Source organism: Fistularia commersonii, chromosome 30 (assembly GCF_037954325.1).
Source record: "Fistularia commersonii isolate RoL2024-O1a breed Wild chromosome 30, RoL_Fcom_v1.0, whole genome shotgun sequence".
NCBI lineage: Eukaryota > Metazoa > Chordata > Actinopteri > Syngnathiformes > Fistulariidae > Fistularia > Fistularia commersonii.
In genome coordinates this window covers 11,823,653-11,841,443 of record NC_141313.1, presented here as the reverse complement: position 1 = coordinate 11,841,443, position 17,791 = coordinate 11,823,653, and the positions used below count along the sequence as shown (strand labels likewise).

Genomic DNA, 17,791 nt, shown 5'->3' with positions numbered 1-17,791 from the left:
CGTGCCAAATTTTTACTCTAAAAAAATAAAGATAATATTTCCAGTGGTGCAGTCTCCAACCGGATCTTGCTGTGTGGGAGTAACCATAGAGGCAGAACGACTTCCTGTTTCAAATCCACACTTCAGTATTACGGCCGAGCTTTGTCCCCTTGTTAGCATCTGAGATATCAACGTCAGTAGGCCAGGGGTGTCAGAACAGCCTGAGCAGAACCGGGTCCTTGCTCGTGGAAAGCAATGACTGTTGCTGTTCCGTTCAAACAATAACGTTCAGCTCTTTCGTGTTCGACAGGTGGCTCTAACATCAGCCGTGCTCTGATCTGCAACGGGTGAAATTTTGCACCTTGGATCAGTTTTATTGTTTGTTGAAGTGGGTCAAGTGGGTCCACTTGAACCTGCTAAAGAGAGTTTAAGACATGTAGAACATCCTCGTCAGCGGCTCGGATCAACTCAAGGAGTGTCTGCATGAGAATCTACCAATGGTTAACCCACCACAACAGGTTTGGAATCTCCAGTATCTCAGACCTATGGCCCGAGCCTTGGTGCTTCTGCGCTTGTGAAGCAGCAGATAATTGTATGCACGCGCTGTGAGTTACCTGAGTACCGACAAAATGAATTACCTGAAAAGGAGTCGTTCTAGCTGTAATTCTGATTCTTTCCTTGCCTCTTTTTAAAACGTATTTAGACTACCAGAGGTGCTGGGCAATGGATTCACATTTGATAAAAGTGGTCAGTCATTCTAGCAGACAACGGCGGATTCACACACACGTTACATTTTGGAATGAGTAAGATGCTGTGGATGAACATCGGGTATGAACCAACCCCAGCTTTAGTGCTAATAGTAGTCCCATGGCCAAAATCCCTTTACATTACATTAGAGACAGTGTCATCATTTGTACAAAATCATGAGCCACGTGCTTTTTTTTCCTGAAGTGGAAGAGAATATTGACTATAAATAATCGTTCATCCATTCTTTGTCAATCCCACCAAACCAGTGGACAGCATTACAGGGGGCTGGAGCCAATCCTAGCTTGCAGGTCAATCATAAGGCCACATGTAGAGACGCACAACCAATCCCTCACTCATTCACACCAACAGACAATGGAGTCTTCAATGGACCAACTGCATGTTTCTGCTCTGCGCTAGGAACCAAGCATGCAAAGGGGAGAAGATCACTAGCCCGGCTCCTGGAGCGGGACCACGAAGAAAGCACGCCCACTGGTTTATCGCAATTTTTGGCGTGAGTGTATCTTTTAAATGACGATGCTGAGCAAAGGGCGGCCATACAAATGATAACTGGTTTAGTTAAACGGTCAACGTTCATTCCTACATCTGATGGATCCTTTTATTGTTTGCCATTAGAGTCCCGGGCCCGATTCCACACGGTGATAACACCCTTTTTTGTCTGTGCTGAGTTTGTTTCTGGTCACTGATAGTTGAGATGCACTGAGCTTGAGCACAAATGCCACTACGGAGGGGACAAATGCAGCAAAGACAACCTGTCCACACCTTCTGGTGCAACAACAACAACATAGAGGAGCATTTCAGCCCAAACCAAGCCAGCTTTTACTTCTGCAGACACGGTCAGCTTGAATAATGTGCTGAGCTGTTTCTAAATAGCCATTTTTAGAAGTGCACCAGCCTACACCTGAAGAGGGAGCGGCAGAGGGCCAGAAGCTTGCTAACGGTAGCCTTGGCCCTTCCCAATTTCTGTCCGATCTTTCACTCGCAAACACTCGGGCGGCTGAGTTGAGAAACACCACTTGGACAATCCAACCCTGTAGTCGAAACCCTCAAAAACAGCAGAAATTCTGGGCTCCTTCTGCCAGCCACTCGATGTTTCAGAGTAAATCGACATATGTTGCAATGACTCAAAACAAATGTGGGGGTGCCCCGACATTTTCTGGCACACGGTCAGAAAATAAGACATTAAATCATTTCCCATATCGATCTATGGAGGAACTTCGGTTACGACGTTCCCCCGATTATCTAAAAACCAATGTCGATGTCACATCAAACTTGACCTTTTCGAATTACAAAAACAGTGTCCACAAACGGAGCCCTCAATTAGCGAGTATCACATCTATTTGGCTAAAGAACCAAAGCCTAAGCTGTACTTAACTGTTTCCAATACCATCAAGAGCCAAGGGCATTCAAACTGATTGGGAGTTACTCAGTTATTGATATAAACCACTTCTTTTATTTCTCGTTCTCGTGATTCATTCAAGCGGTGCTGCTGTACTGCTGCCGTCCAGGATAATCGGAACGCCCGACACCGCTCGGGGCAGCGACAAAGTTCACAGGGCTGGTCAGGAAAAGCCTTGGGGTGTGCCCTCTCACGTCAAAGAGAGGCAGCTTTCAACACGTCCACATTTGCACCGGAGCCGCAGACAAAAATATGCACTTATCAGGTGTGTCCAAAGGGAAAGGGTCACATGTGCGAGGCAAAGGCTTGATTGTAGCGTTGCATAAAGCAGTCAGGACACGCACCGGCCCAGGGTTTCTGCGTACCATAAGCAAAATGATGGCAAAGGCAGCCACTAAATCAAACTCTTTGGAACTATTTCTGGGCGTCTGCCTAGCTGAAGCGGTCTTTATATAGTACCGGGTGAGCGGCCGTTCCGCTGGCAAAATCAATCACTCAGACTTAAAACCGGATCGGGCTCCAATCGGACGGACAGCAACCACTGATCGGCACAGAACACGGGCCAAATGATTGCTTCTTCACACTCTGTAATGCAATGAGCGGAAACAGAAAGCTCAACACGACAACAAAAACTGGCGATAAACTAATCAATATGTCCCTCCAATTATTTAAACCCTGCTGGGCAGTATAAACATAACACAGCCAGAAACAAGCATTTTCTTCTCATAGAGATATATATATGTGTGTGTGTGTGTGTGTGTGGGCGTGTGTGCATGTGTGTGTGTATATATATATACATACACACACATAGTTAGATAGATGTTTTGAGAGCTTATTCATACTTTAAAACTAAATACAACACATAATTTAATCAGTAATATAATACAGGTTTAAAATGCATGCCCTTCTCTCATCCACTTTGCTCGTTTCCACCCTGCAACCTCTGCCTCTGATCAGGTCTGCTCAGACGTTACGCGGGACACGACATTCAGATGGCAAGTAATGGTGGTGGGTTATTCGGAAACATTTTGCTACGCCATGCAGAGATAGAAGGGGATGGAGCGGGTCGGCACAGAGAGACAACGCTCCCCCCCTCCGTAGAACGAAGGGAGGGTTTTTTTTTTTCTCGTTTTGTTTTTTTTCGATGGAACAGTCAGTGGTGATGCTCAGTGGTCGCTAAGGTGAATCCCGAAGCCAGAGACCAGCTCCGCTCGGGTCTAGCTTGTGGCAGGGCTGTCTGTCTGGGGCTCTGCGGTTTCCGAAAGGGTGTCGGGCTCCTCGGGGCGGTCGTCTGTGCTGGTGCTCGTTGAGACGTGGGTGGGGGTGCCGTAGAAGGAGGAGGCCCCCTGGGCGCCAGTCTCCGTTCTGTGCTGATCCTCGTCGGGCTCGGAGGCCGGGGTGAGCTGTAGGGAGCTGGGTAGTTTGACTGGGCAGAACGCTGAGCCGGTTGGGATGAAGTTGACCTTGTTCTTGTCCGGGCACGAAAACAGCGGGGCCGAGGCCGACGTGGACTGCCTGGAGCTGCCGAGGGAAACAGACCAACACGGGATCTGGGAATCAGGGAGGACGGCAGGATATAGCCGGAGTCCACGTGGCGGTCGGACAGTACCTCATCTCCTCGAAGGCCTTGATCTTCTCGCAGCCCTCTGGGGGTTCTCTCTTAAACATGTAGCTGTTGTTGGGTTTGGGTGAAGAGGCGAACTTGGGGAGCGGGGAGTTGCTTTCGCTGTCTGCTAACACAACAACCACCTTTATTTAGCTGATTCGGAGCCCCTGCACCAGCATGAACGCGCCGTTTATCACAGCTACGTTCTAACACGCTGCAACACTATAAAGAATGCAAAGAACATATTGTGTGATGTACAAAGGGATGACCGTTGCGTCGCCCACCTGCAGTTAGAATAACTGCTTTCTGGGTGGGTGAGCTGTGGAAATTTGGCTGATGCGGCTCAAAACTGTTCCTCTGGTATTTAACTTGTGTCAACAGCTGCAGCTGAAAGTGCATGATTACCGTCTGCTCCTGACCACCGTTTTTCCAACTGTCTGCTGGCTTTTAAGAAACCCCAGCCTGCATGCATTCTAAGATCCCAGCGATGGATTCTTCACTTGTCCACCATCTTAATTTGTTCTGCCGCAACTTACAAACTGATGAAATCTGCCTTCTCTGAAGCTGCGGCTCCAGCTAACATGTTATCACGGGAGTTGCAAATTAAAATGGCGGGACATCAGTGTTTGCATTTTACATGAAACAACCTTAAGACGCTTTTGTCCCTGTTCAATAAAAGGCCGGATAAATCAAGGTGGATACGACAGGACCTTCTGGTACAACTCACAGGATTACAGGAACAAGGACACTTCTCTGCCATGGACAGCTGAACTCTGCATCAGTTTTCCTTCTCGCGTTCCTTACAGTATCCATCACTCCTTCTTACCTCACCACTAGTCAATAGAAAAGTGAGAACGGGATGAGAATCCCCGCCCTGACCCTGCTGGTATCGATGTCGACAATTTGCATCTCTGCAACTCGTGACATCCGACGTCGGACAAAAAAAAAAAAAAAAAAAACGGAAACCACATCGGTTTCAACATCAGCTCGCACAATTTAATCCGAGAGCTTGTCAGCGCTCTGCTTCTCGCACGATCTTATCCCTTCATCTATTTATAATTCATGCGGGCCGAGTTCCACCACTGTCAACTGAGTCAGGCTGGAGTCACGTTCTGGCTGCAATTACTCTTTTTAGAAACCAAAGTCTTCCCTTCCAATCCGCAGGCGGCTCTTGAGCCAAGCTCTGGGCTTTGTGGTCCTCACCACTGCCACCAGCCCAAGCACACGTATTATCGGTTCCCCAGCTCTTCCTGTTTGGAGCCCATCGGTGCCCGTGCACTTCCTGCTGAGCCCTGGGAGCGGTGCCACGGTAACATGATATCCGCCATTCAGCACTGCCACACAAGGCGCTAACAAGGTCTCACCCATAAACATGCACGGTGAAGGAGCTAGGAATCGAACCAACAACCTTTCCATCAGGGTGAGTGGAGCATTCCTATACTTGCAAATGTGCTGTGCTTTGAAAAAAAAGACCTTTTCCAACCTTTGTCTGGGTCGTAGAGCATATCTTCCGTAGAGTAGGGGCTTCCATCGTGCGATCCTGATGGGCAGTTGGGTGAGGGGCACGGGGAAAGGCTGGAGCAGCTGCTGGACCGGCCAGGGGCTGAGGACGTCTGGGTGTCCATACTCCGGTAGGTGCCACTGCGCTGCTGGGGAGGGAATGGCGCCCGCCGTCCATCAGGAACCTCCAGAGACTGCAGAGTCCAAGAGGAGAAGGGCAGCAGGTGTGAGGAGGAGGGCAAAGTGTGAGAGGCAGACTACACCCAGGACCATCCGTTATGCTGATAATCATTAGCAATGCGCCACTTCCTGAAAAGACATCGCTGACATTACAAGGAGTATCACAGATTAATGAATCAACCAGGCTTCTGGTTTCTTCACCATCTTCTTCTAAGTCCATCACGGATGACGCTTGCTGAAGCGAGCACTAGCAACCATCACATGATCGTCATCCAGGATGTCATCAACCGAAAGCGGAAAAGGGTGCGCGGAGATTCAACATGGAAATGTTTGCGGCGAAAGGAGCCCACCTTCAGCTCCTCCTTCTCGCCGTTGTCCTTGATGAAGACCTTCTCCAGCTCGTGGTTGATGCCCTCCATGCTGCTGGGAACTCTGGAGATGGACGGCTTTGGTACTGTGATGTTAGACAGCGGCATTTGGGCTGACTTCGACATGGAACACTGGTGAAGACACACACACACACACACAAACACACATTTAGACAAGCCCTTGACCTCAGCCCAATGTAAGCTGCTGGGGAGGAGGAACTGAAGGTGCACCAGGTGACATCACAGGTTTGAAACAATTTTTGTCTTTATGAAAGATGCCCCTTGCTTATTCAGGTGGAAATACATAACATTGTACCATAATCTGCATCCATCTAAACAGCACTGCTTAGCAGTAAACGACAGGGTCTGCAGCAGTCCAGACCTGCTGCCACACGCGAAAAAGTAACATGCTGTGAGCTGCAGACCAACGTGGACCTCAAAGTCCGGAGATTCTAGAGTTAAAAAAAAAAGCAAAACAAATGGAGGAATGATTTGAAAGAAATAAACAAAAACGCTTTCAATTTAAATTGTAATTATGATTTCCTTTTCATTAAAGGGTTTTATTGAATATAGCAGTATAGTGGACCCTCACTACTTCGCGGTTCAGCTTTTGCACCCTGCTATTTCACGGATTTTTTAATTCAGTTCTCGTAATTCATTGTTCTTTAGCGTTTTTTGCGGTATTTGAATTTTTTTGTGATGGAATCACAATATTCTAGCTTAAGAAGAAAAAAACAATTGTATAAAATAATTAGGCACGCATTCTTGGAGGAATGTCCAATATAACTCTATGACTTAATAGACTGCCATTCAAATCTGTTGACGGACAAGGACCTCACCGAGATGATGAAGTCTGCCAGCGAGGAAGAAGAAGAGAAGCGACAAGAAGAGGTCTCGCGCTCAAACAACTTGCAGCTATGACAAACACCGCAAAAGCCCTGCAAAATATGTTGCAAGATTGGGACGACGATATGGTTCGGTCGGCCCACTTTTGTAACTTGATGGACGGGCCATGGCAGTTTACAAAGCCATTTTCAACCAGAAAAAAAGCAGAGGCAGCAACTACCTATAACAATGTTTCTGAAGAAAAAAAATGCCAGTAAAGCACACGCCTGCACCTTCTGCTGAATGCACAGGGAAATTCAAAACAGGTTGAGAGAGGTTCGTTGAGGGTTAAAATACCTGTAAATACCATCAATTTTATTACATCTCTACTTCATGGAAAATCACTTTTTGTGGGGGGTCTTGGAATGTTACTCTAAAGTGAGGGTCCACTCATCCCTTCATTGTCAATTGCACTTATCCTGCACACAGGGTTACAGCTTACGTCATCAGAATTGGAAATATTCAGGCAGGTGGAGGACATTCAATGTGATGGTACTTGGATAGGACTCAGTGAGCCTACACGACGCGCATGCACACACACACGCACGCGCGCGCGCACACACACACACACACACACACACACACACACACACACACACACACACACACATAACCTGAATGCTTAAACCAGCCATTTTACAGGGCTTTGGACCATCACAACATCCAAGCAGCATTTTATAGCAGCTTCTTTGGTTGACGCCATACTTGCACATTTAGTAGCTGGACATGAATCAACCTGCCGATCGGGAGGATCTCTGCCTGTGTTCGGAGGGGCAAGTCATCAGATGTGTTTACCTGTGGGAGTTAGCCTTTCATACACGAGCGGAATGTTGCGGCCGGGGGTCGCAAGGTCACTGCCCAGCAAGGAAGGGCCCTGTGACAGCACCCAGAGCAGCCTGCGAAGATGCTTATCCTTTAAACTGCAAAGGGAAAAGTCAAACAGGGAGACAAAAATTGCACATTAATGTATGGGATTTGTAATGCAGTTTATAACACAGAATGCAGTAGCAGAAATACCCATGCACGTTTTACTTCACTCATTCATTCATTCACTCATGTAGTCTGAACCAGACTTGACCATGAGCAAACATCTAGAACTTCTAATGGACGTGATAGCATTTACATCAGTTCAGCAAACAGTCTCCGGCATCCGTCGTCATACTGAGCTAGGTTTAAAAATAGGCTTCAACCGGAGTGGTTTGTGTCTAATAAAGAACGCTCCGGCTGCTGTTTGGATTCTGTCTGGTTTCAGTAATGCTGACAGAACAAAAGGAAATCAGTTGCAGGGAAAAAAAATAAAAATAAAGGTGCAAGAATAACAGCTGCTCAGTAATAGGAATTATAAATAATAGTCATATGACTTTGTATTAATTTCACTGAGCCCTACGTGTAAGTCCTTTTCAGCTCTTTCAAACACAACTAAGTGACAATGTAAAATAAAAGCACAGTCACTGAAAGACAAACAGGATGAAGGAGGACAGGAGGCAGCTCAGACCTCCTCCAAAAGCCCTCTCGGATTGTGCCGCGTAGAAACATTGTTTTCCTCCTCAAAACAAAAATCCCCAAAAGACAACAAAACAATTATCGGACGTCCATCTGCTGGAACGAATCCACCGCGAGAACATCACACATTAGGATGCTGAGGTTGGACCTCCCAGGCAGGAGGTCGAGAGGAAGACCAGAGAGAAGGTTGATGAACGGAGAGAGGACAGGTGGTTTGTTGGTGTGAAAGTAGATATGGAGGCAGGTAATTGGCTGAGGGGAACAGCCCAAAGGACAAGGAGGAGGGGGAGACATCAGACTGCAAACTGTATTCAACAGATGACTTTTGTACGAGCCGCAGAAAATGGATGGACGTGTCCAAAGACGTCAAACCTTCAGGCAGCAGTGGACCATCATTGTCCCTCCAGGGCTCCCCAATGACAACTAGAGCAGGAGTAACTCAAAATAGGTTTGTGGCAGATTACCAAGGCAACACATTTTACCCTAAATTTTACAACACGATACAACATTTTACCGTATCGTGCTACAGGAATGTGACGGTCCACATCGGGACCAAGACGACACAGAGTCAATGGCGCTGGCGTTCACCGTGATGCTCAGTGCATTTGAGGGGAAAGTCTTCTTTCGACTCAACTCAGTGATTGTATGTTGTAAAAATATGCAAAGGGGTCATTATCCAAAAATAAATCATGTTTATGTCATTTAAGAAATACCGCAAAATCAGGACGACAATCATAAAAGTGAAATTTCCTCTAAACTATACTGGAATTGGGTTCCAGGATGGGAGAGTTGACAAAGTGTAAGCAGAGACAGAAACCAGAAGGTCTTCAAAAGGTCACTTGGGCACAAATGAAAACCAATATCTCACTTTGTGTTCATCCCTCTGTCGTTCAATATATAGTGTTTGCTGTGAACCATCGAGTCTGAGTTCACCCATCTACTGAGTCCAGAACCTGCAGGGTCCACGACGGGGACATGTCCTTCTGCAGGTACGGGTAAGCTCCAAGAACCTGAGCGGACATTCGCAGTCATCCTCCAGCTATGTTAAGGAGCCGAATCGGGTTTCAAACGACCAATAACAGAGGGAAACCTCACTTCCCCGTGCAACCTGTCCTCGGGAGATCCACTTTCACACACCATTTACAAGCCATCACTTAAGCTAACGGGCAGAATGAGGCGTACTGTACAACCACACCATGGACAGGACCAGGAACGGAGGCTGCTAAGCATGTATTTGTCACTCATCGTGCTTGCTGCCTTACCAGCGCACCCTATTTTTGCATGTGCACTGAACATAAATACAAACATTAAATTCATCCGCAATTATTCATTTATTCATTATCAATTGCACTTATCCTGCAGTCAGGGTTTTGGGCGGTGGTAGGAATATTTAGCCCATGTTGTGGAGATGTTCCTACAGTGTAATTTGTTTGGTTTATCTTTATTTGATCCCAAGCAGGCGAAAACCTGGCATAACGGCTTGAATACATCACTCAGAGATTTTTTTATAGTTTTCTAAAGAGGCATTTGGATTTGTACTTGATCTATTCAAAGTTATCATGAAATTAACATTTTTCTGTCAATTGCTGGTTAGTATTCTTCAAATCTTGCAACAGTGAAACTTTGTCTTCAGCAATAGATACAGACATGGTCCATTACATGCTGTTATGTCGTTACTTGAGGAGTACTTTCTCAATAAGAGCAAGTCATAAAACCACATGGGGTGGAATATTATATTTGATGTCTATGTTAGATTGTCAGATACATTTGGCAGTGCCTGCATCACTTTATTTTTAAGCAATAGATGTACATGCACATTCATCTGACGTTGCAGTGGCCTGTGTTTTGTAACCTCGACCCTCTTGGGCCCTGCTTCAAGCAATATGTGATGCTGTGATCAATATCCCCAATTACATCATTGCCCTGAGGTTTCCCTGTTTATTATGATTTAAATAGCAAATTTCTGACAACATAAAGGTGCAGAAAATTACCAGATAGGTCAACAGGATATTAGAACATGCCGTTGTTGCACATGTTTACTTCTCTGTCTGGAAAGTTGCAGAATAAATGAAGAGCAGCAGATGAATGACATTTTGTGTAGATCTGTGTGTGTGTGTCTTGCTTGTTTGGAGGTTCTACATAGGCTTCATATCTCACCTGGGCTCCCAGCATACCACTGCTTGCAGTGAAAACATCCAAACACACACACACACACACAGCCTGCTATGTTATCTTTTACACAAGATTTGGAACTATGAGCTAAAGGCACCAGCTGAGTACAGAGGCCCTGACACACACACACACACACACACACACACACACACACACACACACACACACACACACACACACACACACACACACGCAGTGTTAGCCGGTCCATCACCCCGGTGCAGATATCTGAGGTTGTTTGGAGGAACACGGTGTTCCTTTGCACAAACATATCTCTCTCCATCCCGGTGCACCGGCCAGTGTTCTCTGTAGGCCTGCTTGTTTACGTCCCGCTCCGCCGGGCCTGCTGTTGTCACCGGGCTGAGCCGGTGGCTCCTCGGTGTGTCAACCAGTAAACAACCCCAGCACGGCTCCAGAACCCCAGGACCGGGCCCGATCGCGGGCATCAAGTGTTTACCCCTGACACAGCATCCCCGCCGCCATCTCCGTCCTGAGTCCCCTCCCCCCACCCTCCAGAACATCCCGACCGGGGTGGCGGAGGGGAACCGGGGCTTTAGCCGTGCGTTCGCCATTCTAGCAACCCGACACGGCACGACGTCGGTAATGGGTTCCCGTCGGCGCGTTGCTTTCGCGTCCGGGCGCATAGTGACCCGGTGCATACAGCTAACCTGGTAGCTTAGCATCCGCTCCGCCGGAGGAGGTCCGCCGGGCCGAGGGCAGCGCGGAGTCCGGTGCCCGACCGTCCGCACAGTCCCAGGTGATCCCGAGTGATCCGCTCCGCGGCCGCTACGGACCCAGTACATTAGCCAGAAAAAATACGCCGGCGGCTCCGACGTGCGTTCATCTAACACACTCACAACTGGGTTTATTCATTTATTATAAATATGATAGATATATAAATAAATAAACCCCTTGCTTTCGAGGCAGCTCGTCTGTTAATTCCCACCAGGAGTTTTCATCTCAACGCAACGTGGCGACTGATGGCGAAGGCTGACAACAAACCTCGCAGTTTAAATGTTTGTCCACCTCAAGCCGTGACTGCGGATCACACACACGCCGAATTGTAGAGTACCCGCATCTTATTCGGACTACCATCGATTTTTGTCTGTTTTTTATCGATTTAAACTTCCTCTTCGCCTGCGAATGTAGAATAGTCGCATTTCTGGAGCTGATTAGGCGACGCGTTTGCTTTGCGTGCGGAAGAGCGACGCCTATCGGAGCAGCAGGCGACTGGAACCAAGATGGGCGGATTACAAACTTAATCCGCGTTAAATGACCGAAATTACCTCCGAAGGTAGCGGCAGGAGGACAGCGGTCCGCGGGGGTCCGGGTCTCGGGATCAGGGGGGAGACGCTGTCCGGGGACCGGCCGCCTGCCTGAGCCGCTTCCACCCGAGTTAAGCGGTACTGGAGCGACGGGACGTCGTCGGTCCTGCGCTGCTCCCGGTGACTGAGGAGGAGGAGGAGGGGAGAGGACGGGGGCTGGTCGGGCTGGAGGGATCTCCACGCAGGAGCTGGAACGGCACCGGGAGGCGGACGGGCTGCGCCGCGGTGGTGGACGCTAGCATTGTGCTAAAGCTTTAGCTGCTAGCAAGAACAGCAGCTAGCTGTCCCGACCAGCCTGATTCTGGGCGCCCGCTTTAGTGTTTGTTAGATCGGAAAACAGCCGCCTGAGGCCTCACACTTTAACTTCTCAGTTCAGAGTCGAAGTGGACTCAAATAATATACACACACACACGACCCTCCGCCCCCCGAAACACATGAAGTTTACTAACTTGCATCACAACAAGGGGGGGCTGAGGTGGCCATCGCGATGTCAGCGATGCTGCTTCCTGGTTGGCTGTGCACCACTCCAGGTTTGCTTCTGCGGCCCGCCGATTGGACGAATGAAAGCTGTAAACAATGGCAGAAGGCGGAAGTCCAGCGTTCAGTGTGTCTCAGAAAAACATGCACGGGGGTTTTGCTTAACTCTGCCCTAAACGCACTCTGGCTCTCTCAGACTTTACTAACGTCAGAAAGCGAGATAGGGGTGTGTTGAAATAAGATGCTTTCAATTCACCACCACAACTAAACAGCACCCTAACATGTAGGAGGAAAAATCTGTGTGTTTTCAAAACAAAATGGGACAATAGAAACACACACTATTCAAGATATTTAAGTGACATTCACTGGAAATATCTTTCTATACCGCATTTTCTGCACTCAGGATCGCAAGGGTGCTTGTACCTATCCTACCTGTCATCGGGTGAGAGGAGGGGTTCACCCTGGACAGGGACACATATAGACAAAAGACCATCCACTTTCTCATTCACATATCTGGGCGATTTAGAGTCTTCAAAGAACCTCACGCATGTTTTTGGACTGTGGGAGGATAAAGGAGAACAGGGACGAAAAGAAGGGTCCCCTTTGGCAATCCAACCAGGGTTCTTCCTGCTGTGAGGCATACGCACGAGTCACCATGCCACTATGGCTTGGAATAAACACTAGAAGGTGTTTCAATTCATTTTGAGATAATTTATAATTTTCCTTGCATTCTTTGAGAGGAACCACACACATCCACTTTGAGGAACCCCTGAACCCAAAGGACATGCCCTCAGAGAAGGAGGCAGATCGAAAAGTCTGACGAGGCTTCATCGACTTCTGGGGTTGAGTCACTGAGGCAGTCAAGAAGAACCCCAGCTGCAAGACACCAGGTGTGAGTGACAATCATCTGGTGATGCTGAAGACACTGGACATTGTGGGACTGGCTCAGCTATCATGGGGCTCTTGATATACTATTTGACAACGAATGAATGAATTTCATTAAACGTAAGAGTAACATTAACATAACATTCAAACTCAATCATAAAGTCACTCATTAAATTTCAATAAAGAGGGGTCCATGTAGTTAGTAAACATGTGGGGTTGTCTTTTAATTACCAACATTAGAGTTGTAAGCTGGACAAATTCTATGAATAATTTCCATATAAACAAGAAAAAGCAGTTGTAAAAATATAGGATTCATTCCAAACACAATGTAGTGCATCTTAGGACACAAGATTCAAACATTTAGGTGAAGATGTTTCAGTGGCCAAGAATTACTGTTGCAATAATTTAACAACATTCATAACCCAATCAGTGTTGTTTCAAGATTACAATAGATTGAAGAGAATGTGGGGAGGAAAACAGAAGGTTTAGTTTGGGCTGTCCTATTCCTTTATTCCTAGAATCCTAGAATCCTGGAGGCCATGGTTGTAACCAGCGATCCAGATGTCACATCCTGAAATAACACACAGCTTTTCCAGTGAGACCTTGTTTAAAGCTGGAACTCCATGGCAGGATCTGGGACAGTTATTATTAGGATGCAGTGAACTATGTTTCAGTGTCAGCTGAACAAACCAAGTCCTCCTGATACACACTGAAACAAAACTCTAATACATCCAAAGTGCTGGCCATGGCCTGCTTACGTTAAACAAAAATTGGTTACCTGCATCAATTTCTTTTTTTTTTTTCTTGCATCTCACTTCAGCTTGTTTATCCTGATAGTGTAAAAAGATGAACTCCAAGAAATACATCCTTTTCCATTCAAAGTTTATACACGGTCACTTCATTTGCAATGTAACCTCTGTGTCAGGATTTAAACCTGGGTGAATGCAAATTATACGGTGAAATTTGTTACGATTCTACTTGAGGGTGAAAGGTATTTTGTGTTTACTCTTGTCACACTGCAAAAATGGTCTGTCCCAAACTGCGGAGCAGAGAGAGGCGAGGTGTTCAGCTTCATGAGTATTTGGGTGATGCTTTGTGGAAGTGGAACCCGATGGCTTCAGCTGCAACTGCTAAGAGTTTAAGCACCCGCCAGAAGCGTCCTCAGAGGGATTGCTGGAATGAAATTACTTCAATCTGTGATCTGATTCTGTAAAGAAACAAACTGCAGCAAAAAAAAAGATTGGATCTAAGGAACGAGTCAAAATGAGACATGCAGTGGGACAGAAGAAAAGTATCATAATGACAAACTGTCGTGAGGATGAAAACTATATAGATTGAATGTGTCGACGATCCTCAGCGCCTGGGTTAAACAAGGATTGCAGTCTCTTCACAACTTTCTCTTGCATAGATGATCCAGACGGCACATTCGGTCTCTGCCCAGGATCCATGATAAGAACACAAACAAACACACGGCTGTCCACCTCTACCTTTTGACACTGTCAGCAGAGAGACTGAGGGTGACCTTTGAAGGATGCCACAGATGGGTTATTTGTAGCTGAGAAGAAGTTAAACCTTTTCTTAAAAACAGTGTGGATTGATTACAAAAAATACAAATATGATTAGAATGACAGCAATAACTACCCACAAAAGGATCGGCCCTCTCTGATGAAATAAGCTTACCTTCGACACTTTATCAGCATTAAAGCCTGTCACAAAATGAGTCTTGTCCTGGGGCACTCACTTGTTCTGGTTGAGAGCCCCAGAGGAGCTCATCTCAGACGATCTGAATGTTTGGTGGGTGGATGACAGAGTGAGTAAGCGGCCCGACCAGAATTCTCACATCTGATTTCGATCACAGCAGTGTTGGGCTGAGTCGCAGTACTCCAGGGAATTCATGCATAGAATTAGCGAGCAGAGAAACCTACACACTTCAAACTCATCCCTGTAGTTTCTCCTCACACGTCAACATTTTCTACCGTTGTGTCCAGTGTTACTTTGACTTCTTAAAACCATCACTGAACAATTGCTCCTGAGTCTAGTGTGAATCAAAACCTTTACTGATTTCAGGGATTAATGTTAGATTTAGGATTATGTATGCAATTTGTAATAATTAATCCAAAGAGCAATGCTTGAAATCATATATGGATTCTCATCAAAGAACAAGGGCTCATTTAAAAGGCAACCTTTGCCCCCGACCTCCTTAAACCAGCCCATCCTGGGATGATAGGCAGCCCCGATCCTTCAAGCCAGACAGATCACACATTTTGAAGAATAGAGTTCTCTAATGTGAAGTCATACTGAAAACTGGCCAAGTTGTAGTTGATGTCCTGGGACAGCAGCATGTCAGGGTTGAGGATCAGCCTGGCCTGCATTGCTTGGACATCTGGAGACAAGGTGAAAGGGATGTCCCCAAGGAGATCTGGTAGAGAGGAGGCAGCCTCTGCTGGTACATTGGTCTCCACAGGCTCGGCAGGTCCTGGAGAGAAGGGCTGAAGAGGAAATGGGTCGGTATGGAAATCAGCAGCCAGTTGAGATACTTCTTTCACAGGCAGTTTCCGTCATTTCCGAACTATAAGCCACTACTTTTTTTCACACACTTGAACACTGCGGCATAAACAATGATACAGCTAATTTATGGATTTTTTTGGGCTGACGAGCTTCAAACATTTAGCCTCATCACATTGGACCAATTAAATTACCATGACATTGTGAGGCCGTTCAATTCCGACAGCAAAGAAAACTACTTTGATGGTGATAGTGTGCAGGAGGAAGCCAAGATAGCAATCAGCTAGAGTAGGATAAAGTGGGGATGGAAAATGGATGGATGGATGGACTTTTCCTTGTCTTATTTATTATTCATCTTTTTCATTAGCCGTGTTACAGGCACTGTTTAGAAAAAAAATCTTCTTTGATGTATTGATGAGCATTTAAACACATTTTTTTCAGAGGTGATCATGATAGGACAAACTGTTTGAGGCCATTTTCAGTGTTATCATCATCGGACGGTCTGTGTGGATGCTGAAGTGGCTGGATGAGCTTAGTTTGGTCAGTATGTGTTTGCTGTGCTGCGCCTTTTGCATAGGGTCTGTTCATACAGGAACTTTCCATTAGATCCTTTCAAACAAGAACTTGAAAACTGAATCTAATCTCAAAAAGAAAAGAACTATTGTTTTATTGACTTGAATTTCAAAGGTGAGCTTTCAATGATGAACTCCAGTCTTGAAGTTACCTTGGAAGGCAGCACGATGACATTAGTTGACGGCTGTGTGATGTGCATGGACTGCATCTTCCTCCTAGATTCCTCAACAGTTTCTCCTGCGAACAAGATTTTTCACTTAAGATGACTTGTTCACTGGATTTGAATTTGGTCTGACACAATGTAATGCACTTTTAAAGTTATTTCATATTTAAGGTCTGTTTTTACATTTGCGCTAAAGGCAGGAAAAAACTGAGAAACAACCAAATCGATGTATTATTCTTTTACACATTGTAATACAATGGAATCCTCAAACACTGGCTCTCATTATTATAGAGGGAGCTTGTCTGATTTTAGAAAGCCCTTTGTGAATGAAAAGGAGATTTACATTTTTCAAGATCAAGAATTAATAGGAATGAAGAATACTGTACTTGAGAAGAAAAAAAAACAGAGTCATGGAAAAAACAACAAGTTTTAGATTATAATTCTCACCAACAAAAACAAAGCCTCCATCAACTTCCTTGTCTGATGGGGACTTCTTTGAATCCTTCCGGGAACTTAAGAAGGCGAACATGGCTTCCTGTGAAACAAACATGGAGTTCGAATGATACTTATTGCATGTTGTTGATCGCAGTGTTCAAATCAAATGTTACTGTTTGAAATATCAAAAGCAACGTAACCCGATTCTTATCATTAGAAACAACCCGGATTAAACTGTGTATAAACACATTATATGAAACATGACCCAAGTACCTTGAGTACCTTCCAAGTTACAGAGAAAAAGGGACAATAAACATGACAATTACTGTTTCCCCCAGCCCCTAAGAAGTAGATAAGCTTGGATCATTTAAATAAATTATCTTTTTTTTTAATAGAAAAAAGCACTCAGAAACCTTTCAGATTGAACAAGAGCTTAGAGAGTAACACATAATTAACTCCAGAGGAAAATTAAATTAAGCAGTTCTGGATTGTTTTTAATAGCCGAACCCAAATGGAGTTTTTACTTTTGAGTTGTAATTCAAAACTTATACAAAATAAAAAGCGAATATAATTATTTGTCCGTTTAAACACATTGGGTCATCGATGGCTTTAAACCTCCGCGTCCGGAAAAAGGAGTCCGTCCGGAGCTATTGACTTGTAAACACCACGTCACCTTCTCAAGGGGCTCTCCACACAATCCACTTGCGGAAGTTACAGCAGATCAACTGTGATATAAAGATATAAAGATATACATATGTATATATATGTGTGTGTGTATCTATAGTTCCGCGGTGGACACTTTCAACTTTGTGTAATGTTGACATTTGCGTCCCGAGCTCAGTGTTCTCCTTTTCTACGTCCGGTTAGTTATCTATTAGCTATCAAACGTTCCGCCACCGTTCAATTGATAATGAAAGGCAAAGCGCGGCGAACCTTCGTTTGGTTTCTTTGAAGGTTCCGCGATGTTTGCAAGGGACTGATATGTCTGAGCACATCTACTGTTTCCGGTTTTAAACATGTGAGTGTTCGTTTTGTTTAAGCCCACCTCCCGGAGTGTCAGCAGAACCTGAG

The 17,791-nt window shown here is 45.7% G+C and overlaps 2 protein-coding genes across 5 annotated transcripts; both read right to left on the bottom strand.

The window, feature by feature from the left end:
- Positions 1-3,000: 3,000 nt before the first annotated feature.
- Positions 3,001-12,241, bottom strand: glcci1a (glucocorticoid induced 1a). Of its 4 annotated transcripts, none has more exons than XM_086177627.1 (6): positions 12,132-12,241; positions 7,478-7,602; positions 5,780-5,929; positions 5,233-5,443; positions 3,753-3,876; positions 3,001-3,664 (listed from the first exon to the last, which is right to left on the bottom strand). In XM_086177627.1, the coding sequence occupies exons 3-6, from the start codon at positions 5,921-5,923 to the stop codon at positions 3,361-3,363; spliced, it is 783 nt and encodes a 260-aa protein (XP_086033753.1). In that variant the 5' UTR covers positions 5,924-5,929; positions 7,478-7,602; positions 12,132-12,241; the 3' UTR covers positions 3,001-3,360. The 4 variants fall into 4 exon arrangements, with proteins under 4 accessions (XP_086033753.1, XP_086033752.1, XP_086033754.1 ...); XM_086177626.1 differs by having other exon boundaries at positions 11,644-12,175; XM_086177628.1 differs by having other exon boundaries at positions 3,753-3,873; positions 11,644-12,175.
- A 1,590-nt stretch (positions 12,242-13,831) lies between these two features.
- umad1 (UBAP1-MVB12-associated (UMA) domain containing 1) lies at positions 13,832-17,568 on the bottom strand. The gene is made up of 4 exons (XM_086177629.1): positions 17,394-17,568; positions 16,733-16,820; positions 16,274-16,359; positions 13,832-15,533 (listed from the first exon to the last, which is right to left on the bottom strand). The coding sequence occupies exons 2-4, from the start codon at positions 16,812-16,814 to the stop codon at positions 15,300-15,302; spliced, it is 402 nt and encodes a 133-aa protein (XP_086033755.1). The 5' UTR covers positions 16,815-16,820; positions 17,394-17,568; the 3' UTR covers positions 13,832-15,299.
- Positions 17,569-17,791: the final 223 nt, after the last annotated feature.